Below are 9,263 nucleotides of genomic sequence, written 5' to 3' on the forward strand. Positions count from 1 at the left end.
GATGCTCTACCGACTGAGCTAAACGACCAACTCAACATCGAAGTTCACCCGTGACAACGAAATTCACCCGTGATGCGCAGGGAATTCACTGATAGATAATTTGACTCATACCACACCAATCGGAACGTACTTGAAATCAGAGAATAGCACTTTATGCACGCTATATTTCGATGGACCCCCTCGGGGGTATCCGATAAAATTGGAACGATACAGAGAAGATTAGCATGGCCCCTGCGCAAGGATGACACGCACAAATCGAGAAGTGTAAAAAGTTTTTTGCTCTATCTGCTCTATATACTCAGGCGTACTCAAGATTAACAGCCACAACATCCTCTGATTAACGGCTTCACTGCCCCTTCATCGTGCTCGTTCCCCTCACCCCATGTGCACTGTTGGACGGATTGAGCCCGTACAGGATGTAGCCTGAACTATTAGTCGCGCGAGTAATGAGTTCACCAGTTGACTGTAATCTTTGTCCAGGGGTGCGGGATCGAGCACTCGAGTGCTTCATGCGTCTCGACCAGCTATACCATTTCCCAGTGACCAACGGTTCGCATATGGTCCAGTTTGCCTAGCTTCCGGAGGGATTTGCACTACCTGGTTTCCGTAGCTATCTACATCCTCCAGCCAAATCTACCACTGTGCCCAAAGTCACCCTTACGAGGGCTGAGTCGAGAATCGAACTCGAGACCTCTCGCACCCGAAGCGAGAATCATACCACTAGACCACACAGCCATCATACCATTAAGCCTCACAAGTTGGTTCCCGAACGTCGCTCATAACATGACCATTCTCTATTGTTATCTACCACGGCTTTCGGCGGGCAACCGTTGTCAGCTGGATGTTTTGACAGATCGGTGCAGAGAAACCTCCGAGGTTGTGATTGGTGACACAGTGGCCTGTGAATGAGAGGAAGAGTGATAGTTTATATTCTTTTGTACAACTCCCGGTGTCACCAGTCACCAACAGTGATCTTTCCCAACACATCTCCTCAATGCAGTTTTCAGTTGTAGTTAATTTGTGGCTGGCATCATCCAGGTTACACAGGAACAGAATTCTTCGTGAACTTCACACGGATTTCCTTTGCACGAGGCGACCTCGAACTCTACGAACAACAGCCCACATTGGGCAGGGTAAGAGGAGTCTGGCAATCGAGCAAAGAGCTCGGAATTGAGTCGATTGCATTTCAGAAGCCGAACGCTCAACGCAGGTCAGGAATTTCACACGAATGGATTTCTTACAAAGCGAGTAAAAAGTTGATGTGAACTTAATCACTTTGATAGTGCAATGAGTAAGCCAAACTAGTGGTCGATGCAGGGCTCGAACCTGCGACCCTCGCGTTATTAGCACGATGCTCTAACCGACTGAGCTAAACGACCAACTCAACATCGAAGTTCACCCGTGACAACGAAATTCACCCGTGATGCGCAGGGAATTCACTGATAGATAATTTGACTCATACCACACCAATCGGAACGTACTTGAAATCAGAGAATAGCACTTTATGCACGCTATATTTCGATGGACCCCCTCGGGGGTATCCGATAAAATTGGAACGATACAGAGAAGATTAGCATGGCCCCTGCGCAAGGATGACACGCACAAATCGAGAAGTGTAAAAAGTTTTTTGCTCTATCTGCTCTATATACTCAGGCGTACTCAAGATTAACAGCCACAACATCCTCTGATTAACGGCTTCACTGCCCCTTCATCGTGCTCGTTCCCCTCACCCCATGTGCACTGTTGGACGGATTGAGCCCGTACAGGATGTAGCCTGAACTATTAGTCGCGCGAGTAATGAGTTCACCAGTTGACTGTAATCTTTGTCCAGGGGTGCGGGATCGAGCACTCGAGTGCTTCATGCGTCTCGACCAGCTATACCATTTCCCAGTGACCAACGGTTCGCATATGGTCCAGTTTGCCTAGCTTCCGGAGGGATTTGCACTACCTGGTTTCCGTAGCTATCTACATCCTCCAGCCGCATCTACCACTGTGCCCAAACTCACCCTTACGAGGGCTGAGTCGAGAATCGAACTCGAGACCTCTCGCACCCGAAGCGAGAATCATACCACTAGACCACACAGCCATCATACCATTAAGCCTCACAAGTTGGTTCCCGAACGTCGCTCATAACATGACCATTCTCTATTGTTATCTACCACGGCTTTCGGCGGGCAACCGTTGTCAGCTGGATGTTTTGACAGATCGGTGCAGAGAAACCTCCGAGGTTGTGATTGGTGACACAGTGGCCTGTGAATGAGAGGAAGAGTGATAGTTTATATTCTTTTGTACAACTCCCGGTGTCACCAGTCACCAACAGTGATCTTTCCCAACACATCTCCTCAATGCAGTTTTCAGTTGTAGTTAATTTGTGGCTGGCATCATCAAGGGTACACAGGAACAGAATTCTTCGTGAACTTCACGCGGATTTCCTTTGCACGAGGCGACCTCGAACTCTACGAACAACAGCCCACATTGGGCAGGGTAAGAGGAGTCTGGCAATCGAGCAAAGAGCTCGGAATTGAGTCGATTGCATTTCAGAAGCCGAACGCTCAACGCAGGTCAGGAATTTCACACGAATGGATTTCTTACAAAGCGAGTAAAAAGTTGATGTGAACTTAATCACTTTGATAGTGCAATGAGTAAGCCAAACTAGTGGTCGATGCAGGGCTCGAACCTGCGACCCTCGCGTTATTAGCACGATGCTCTAACCGACTGAGCTAAACGACCAACTCAACATCGAAGTTCACCCGTGACAACGAAATTCACCCGTGATGCGCAGGGAATTCACTGATAGATAATTTGACTCATACCACACCAATCGGAACGTACTTGAAATCAGAGAATAGCACTTTATGCACGCTATATTTCGATGGACCCCCTCGGGGGTATCCGATAAAATTGGAACGATACAGAGAAGATTAGCATGGCCCCTGCGCAAGGATGACACGCACAAATCGAGAAGTGTAAAAAGTTTTTTGCTCTATCTGCTCTATATACTCAGGCGTACTCAAGATTAACAGCCACAACATCCTCTGATTAACGGCTTCACTGCCCCTTCATCGTGCTCGTTCCCCTCACCCCATGTGCACTGTTGGACGGATTGAGCCCGTACAGGATGTAGCCTGAACTATTAGTCGCGCGAGTAATGAGTTCACCAGTTGACTGTAATCTTTGTCCAGGGGTGCGGGATCGAGCACTCGAGTGCTTCATGCGTCTCGACCAGCTATACCATTTCCCAGTGACCAACGGTTCGCATATGGTCCAGTTTGCCTAGCTTCCGGAGGGATTTGCACTACCTGGTTTCCGTAGCTATCTACATCCTCCAGCCGCATCTACCACTGTGCCCAAACTCACCCTTACGAGGGCTGAGTCGAGAATCGAACTCGAGACCTCTCGCACCCGAAGCGAGAATCATACCACTAGACCACACAGCCATCATACCATTAAGCCTCACAAGTTGGTTCCCGAACGTCGCTCATAACATGACCATTCTCTATTGTTATCTACCACGGCTTTCGGCGGGCAACCGTTGTCAGCTGGATGTTTTGACAGATCGGTGCAGAGAAACCTCCGAGGTTGTGATTGGTGACACAGTGGCCTGTGAATGAGAGGAAGAGTGATAGTTTATATTCTTTTGTACAACTCCCGGTGTCACCAGTCACCAACAGTGATCTTTCCCAACACATCTCCTCAATGCAGTTTTCAGTTGTAGTTAATTTGTGGCTGGCATCATCAAGGGTACACAGGAACAGAATTCTTCGTGAACTTCACGCGGATTTCCTTTGCACGAGGCGACCTCGAACTCTACGAACAACAGCCCACATTGGGCAGGGTAAGAGGAGTCTGGCAATCGAGCAAAGAGCTCGGAATTGAGTCGATTGCATTTCAGAAGCCGAACGCTCAACGCAGGTCAGGAATTTCACACGAATGGATTTCTTACAAAGCGAGTAAAAAGTTGATGTGAACTTAATCACTTTGATAGTGCAATGAGTAAGCCAAACTAGTGGTCGATGCAGGGCTCGAACCTGCGACCCTCGCGTTATTAGCACGATGCTCTAACCGACTGAGCTAGGCTTGGGGGAAAATTTTGCCACGGCGGGGGAAAGAAAAGAAGAAAAGAAAAGAAAAGAAAAGAAAGGTCTTGCACGCACGCGCAAATGGGCGCGCCCTCACTTTGAAATCTGCTCAATTTGATGCTGCCATTGTTGACAACCATTTGTTGTTATTCCTGCCCAACACATGTCGAACGGCTTGGGGGAAAATTTTGCCACGGCGGGGGAAAGAAAAGAAGAAAAGAAAAGAAAAGAAAAGAAAGGTCTTGCACGCACGCGCAAATGGGCGCGCCCTCACTTTGAAATCTGCTCAATTTGATGCTGCCATTGTTGACAACCATTTGTTGTTATTCCTGCCCAACACATGTCGAACCGGCATTCTCATAAGAGGGTTCAGCGACCACTATTACAACCCTTATACCGAGATGCATTGGACCGGTTAAGAAGAACAGGATCATGGACTATAGGAAGGTCTGGAAGACTTCCTGAAGAGGTGGCGGCAGAGAAAGATCGGATACTAGAGATCCGGAGAAGAGAGTCTGCTGCCAAATTCCGGAATCTTATGGGTGGAAAGAGTATTCACCCGCTTGGTAAGATCAATAGTGGCCTCGAAAAAGGAGAAAGTCACCAAGCTTCACCATCTCCAGAGTCTACGACTAGTGGTACTATCGGGGAAGTCGATGATGGCGATGATGCTATTTTAGGTATGACCGAATCCCAATTTCAAGGATGCGACTCTTCTGGTATGATTGTGGGATCATATATATGTGGATATGGTATTTCAGGCGTTGGGGAGTCCTCATCTCATCAAGGCAGCTGTGTGCAGAAAGGATCCGTCACGAGTGGTAAAATTGTGGGAAGATAGCACCGGGGATTATATGGTATTTCAGGCGTTGGGGAGTCCTCATCTCATCAAGGCAGCTGTGTGCAGAAAGGATCCGTCACGAGTGGTAAAATTGTGGGAAGATAGCACCGGGGATTATATGGTATTTCAGGCGTTGGGGAGTCCTCATCTCATCAAGGCAGCTGTGTGCAGAAAGGATCCGTCACGAGTGGTAAAATTGTGGGAAGATAGCACCGGGGATTATATGGTATTTCAGGCGTTGGGGAGTCCTCATCTCATCAAGGCAGCTGTGTGCAGAAAGGATCCGTCACGAGTGGTAAGATTGTGGGAAGATAGCACCGGGGATTATATGGTATTTCAGGCGTTGGGGAGTCCTCATCTCATCAAGGCAGCTGTGTGCAGAAAGGATCCGTCACGAGTGGTAAAATTGTGGGAAGATAGCACCGGGGATTATATGGTATTTCAGGCGTTGGGGAGTCCTCATCTCATCAAGGCAGCTGTGTGCAGAAAGGATCCGTCACGAGTGGTAAAATTGTGGGAAGATAGCACCGGGGATTATATGGTATTTCAGGCGTTGGGGAGTCCTCATCTCATCAAGGCAGCTGTGTGCAGAAAGGATCCGTCACGAGTGGTAAAATTGTGGGAAGATAGCACCGGGGATTATATGGTATTTCAGGCGTTGGGGAGTCCTCATCTTATCAAGGCAGCTGTGTGCAGAAAGGATCCGGGGCTAATGGTATTAGCGGGCGGGGGATGATGTTGGGGGCTATATACTCTATCAGGCGTGGATGAGCCTCAGTCTATCCTTGATAACTGCCGTATACCGCTAAAACTTGTTAAGCCACCTAAATCATTGACCGAGTTAGGGAGGGTCGATACTGTTACATGGTTGTGCAATACTCCTTGGAGGCAATATGTACAGTCCACTGCGTTTCCCGCTCCGGCTGGTGTCTATGCAATGGATTGTTGTATTTGGAATCCGCCCTCTGGGCGTTGTATTGCATGCGCCTCATGTAATATAACCGTTCTCTCAAAGTGCAGCATACCAAAGATGGTGGTATGCTTACCTTATCCTTATTTGTGTGTCACTCCACGCATATCGTGTGGCGCGTGTCGTCGCTCCTTCTATGGTTGGGATGTCGCATATCTACAAACCTTACCTCTATCAGTGCAGTTACAGTGTCCCTTCATAGCTGGCAAGGGACGTGCTATGGATGTGAGCCTCGTAGCGACCTTCAGGAGTGCTCTGATGTGCAATGGCTCTATCAGCCAGACAGTATCCCAGGTCAATGCTCAGCTACGAGCAGAGCATGGCTTGAGAAAATCTATTCTATTGAGGTGCTGGCAGCAATCCCTTGCCAGTCCATTCCTAACGGCGCCGGCCGATGCACTCCCAGTTGATGACATTCCGAGCATCGAGAACATAGAAATAGGATATAAGTTTGCTGTGTCGACGCTTCTTCGAGACCACTCCCTGAATCTACCATACTATCGCAGAGAACTAGCATCTATTCCTCCGGGGAGATCCATCTCCGTTGATTTTCAACGGCAGGTATCCAAAAAGTCTATTGATGGTAAAGTTGCAAGTCAATGCCTTTCGGTGGTGTCCGAAGCTAATCTCACCTTAGGAGTCTTTGTCACTCCATCGACAAGCTTCCAGTATGCTCGCGAAGCACTTTTTGAGGTGGTTGGGAGGAATATCCGCCTCGGAATGGCACCTGTTGAAGTGATTTTTTCCGATTGTGGATGTTGTGGTCAAGATACACTGAAAAATATCCTTGGTCCGGAGAGACCTCTCCGTGTGCGTCTAGATGGTCTTCACATGCTGATGAGGATCACTCGTTCCGCGAATCGCGGGCATAGCTTATATAAGAGGCTATGCAAAGACCTCTCCAAGGCCACGTACTTGTCATGCAATGAGGACATTGAGGTGGTGAAAGCGGCGAGACTGTCCCTCGGCATGTCCCCGAGCTTGTCGAAGGAGGACCTCCGGTTATACGTAAGAAGAACTATACCACCAGCCAAAATATTAGAGGAAAGGCTTCGTCATGTTTATGAATCCTATCGCAGCATTGATGTGAAATGTTTGCGTGAGTGGACTCTGCTGCGCGTGAGCAAGATCAAAGAGGGCGTTGATGATCCCAAGTTCAACTCGGTGCTGCCTCCTGTGGGTTCCCGCTGGGAGTTGCTGCTGCTCCCCGAGTTCGAGAACACCTTCCAAAACCAGATGCGACATGTTCGGGGAAATTGCGTGAGTGACGCCTACCCCTTTGAAGGGATTTACCGTACTGGCACGGCTCGCTACAGAAATAGCCCTACCCTGTGCTTATCTACATTTCAAAGTGCAAGGGGGACCTCGAAGTGCGAAACGACGCACAGCTTGTTGGCCAAAAGCTTCCAGTCATGGACTCGGATATCGTCTGCCTTGTGGGATATGCGACTCTACTTACAAGTTCATCGTATGAATCGGCGCAAGCGAATACGTCAAGGCCAATCGCTGCCCGATGAATATGTGGTTCCTCGGGTCGCTGCTGGAGGGCTTGGCGGGGAATTTGCTGATTTCAGGCTAGCGCCGGAGGACGCAACTTTGCCACGTCTAGGGTTTGGCTATGCATTCTCGTTGGGTGCGGGTGGGGATCTTAGCGAGCCTGAAGCAGATCCTTCAGAGTTAGCGAAGAGCCTGGATGATGACAACGAGCCCACTATGACGGATGATTTATTCGCTTTGGAGGAGAAGGATGCTACAGATGATGAGAGTGAAGGCTCCGATTTGGATTGTCCATCGGATGGGTCAGTCCCTGATACATCCGGGGACAAAGAAGATACACCTCTCTTGCCAAAGAAGGAGAAGAGACGGCGTTTCCAAGATCTGAAGGCGAAAGCCGGTACTGCGTGTGTCTATCCTATTCAAGATCATTCAGTGATGTCCGCTGCTTTCAACGATCTCATCAGACTTCATCCAAAAGCTGATGGTTGTACCTTATTGGGGCTCTACAATGAAAAATACCTCCATGCGGAACGCAAAAGTGCGATCGATGAGGGTAGAATGCCGCGCAGTTACCACCCCACTACGCTTATTCATGTGGAGGCGTTTTTGAAGAGTAGGCGGCGCGAAGCGGGATATGCGCGGGAGTGGGGAAGTTTCGATGGCGAAACTATGGACATCTTCAGGAAGTTAGATGACGCACTCCAGCCTAGGAAAGGAGAAGCAGTAGTGGAGCATGCCTCTATCCCTATCCAGCAAGCCAATTCGTCTGCTAAAGGGCCGGAGCCCATTCAGCAGACTGATATTCTTGAAGAAATTGGTCGTGGGCTTCCAAAAAAGACGAATGAGGGAGAAAGTGGAGAGCCATCCCCATTGTCCGACCAAGGGGTGACCGAGAACGATTTCGACGAGATGGGAGACGGAGGCGATGGTGAACCGGTGGAGACTTCAATAGCGGGAGGGAATAATAAGGCTTTGAGAACTTGTACTTGGTGCGGCAGACCCCTGAGGAAGGCACTGAATGGGTACCACATTCCCGATGGTAGTCCTTTCGGCCGCTGTCCCGATCGGAATGTGGCAGAAGAGGTTGCTGCGCGGCTGAAGCTGGCAGAAGAACGGGAGATGGTAGAAAAGAAGATTGCTGAGAAGGCGGCGGCGGGTGCCACAATCATCGGAGATGTCAGCAGTAACAAAGGTCGCAGCTGCAGCAAGTGCAGGAGGCCTTATAGCTGCGAACTCGAGCTATCAGGCGTCTTCTATCCTCATCGTCAATTCAAAGTTCTCAAGGAGGATGGTGGATACACGCAAAATATATTTTGTCCCCTCGTGGATGAGCTCCGGTTATTGGAAGAATACGAGTCCGAGAAAAGAGATCGCCAGAAAAATCGATGGCGTAGAGAGAACGCCAAGCGCAAGAGAGAGAATTAACGGTAAGTCGATGACACCGAAAACGATATAATCGTCTTTCTGAGTTTCAGGTTAAAGTGCAAAGTGCAGCCCTGCCCGGTCTGAATCCTCGCATGGCCATAGACGCGTCTTGTAAGTCGCTTCAGTTTTCCGAACGTACGCAGCTTTTTCAGATGCGAGTGGATTAAAGCTCAAGTCAGTCAAGCGCAGCAAAAGACTCCAGCGGAGGCCTCTCGTAGCGTGTCGTATTTGCGTTGTTAATAAATAGACCCAATGGCTAGATAAAGGCAAGGTAAAGCAAAGAAGCCTTAACCGCGGACCTTAAGCGCGCAACCGCGGACCTTAAGCGCGCGATGGTAGCAGTTAAGGTGCGACGTTAAGGTCACCCGGTAGTCTAAAACCAAAGAAACAGAAGCGAAAAGAGGAGGTCAAACCAAAGGCCACAAAACAGCGTAAACCCAAGAAAAAGGCC

General features: G+C 49.1%; 1 protein-coding gene and 6 non-coding genes across 7 annotated transcripts; 1 reads left to right on the top strand and 6 right to left on the bottom strand.

Moving 5' to 3' along the window:
• Window positions 1-663: 663 nt before the first annotated feature.
• Pmar_PMAR006690 lies at window positions 664-735 on the bottom strand. The gene has a single exon. It is a non-coding gene; the product is annotated as a tRNA-Pro (tRNA).
• Window positions 736-1,305: 570 nt separating this feature from the next.
• Pmar_PMAR006691 lies at window positions 1,306-1,379 on the bottom strand. Its single transcript has one exon. It is a non-coding gene; the product is annotated as a tRNA-Ile (tRNA).
• A 635-nt stretch (window positions 1,380-2,014) lies between these two features.
• Pmar_PMAR006692 lies at window positions 2,015-2,086 on the bottom strand. The gene has a single exon. It is a non-coding gene; the product is annotated as a tRNA-Pro (tRNA).
• Window positions 2,087-2,656: 570 nt separating this feature from the next.
• On the bottom strand, window positions 2,657-2,730 carry Pmar_PMAR006693. The gene has a single exon. It is a non-coding gene; the product is annotated as a tRNA-Ile (tRNA).
• A 635-nt stretch (window positions 2,731-3,365) lies between these two features.
• Pmar_PMAR006694 lies at window positions 3,366-3,437 on the bottom strand. The gene has a single exon. It is a non-coding gene; the product is annotated as a tRNA-Pro (tRNA).
• Window positions 3,438-4,008: 571 nt separating this feature from the next.
• Window positions 4,009-4,077, bottom strand: Pmar_PMAR006695. Its single transcript has one exon. It is a non-coding gene; the product is annotated as a tRNA-Ile (tRNA).
• A 3,283-nt stretch (window positions 4,078-7,360) lies between these two features.
• Pmar_PMAR006696 (hypothetical protein) lies at window positions 7,361-9,008 on the top strand (the record flags this gene model as incomplete). The annotated part of the gene is made up of 3 exons (XM_002777495.1): window positions 7,361-8,814; window positions 8,863-8,923; window positions 8,965-9,008. The coding sequence occupies one exon, from the start codon at window positions 7,361-7,363 to the stop codon at window positions 8,810-8,812; it is 1,452 nt and encodes a 483-aa protein (XP_002777541.1). The 3' UTR covers window positions 8,813-8,814; window positions 8,863-8,923; window positions 8,965-9,008.
• Window positions 9,009-9,263: the final 255 nt, after the last annotated feature.

This window comes from Perkinsus marinus (genome assembly GCF_000006405.1).
Source record: "Perkinsus marinus ATCC 50983 genomic scaffold scf_1104296951604, whole genome shotgun sequence".
Taxonomy (NCBI): Eukaryota; Perkinsozoa; order Perkinsida; family Perkinsidae; genus Perkinsus; species Perkinsus marinus.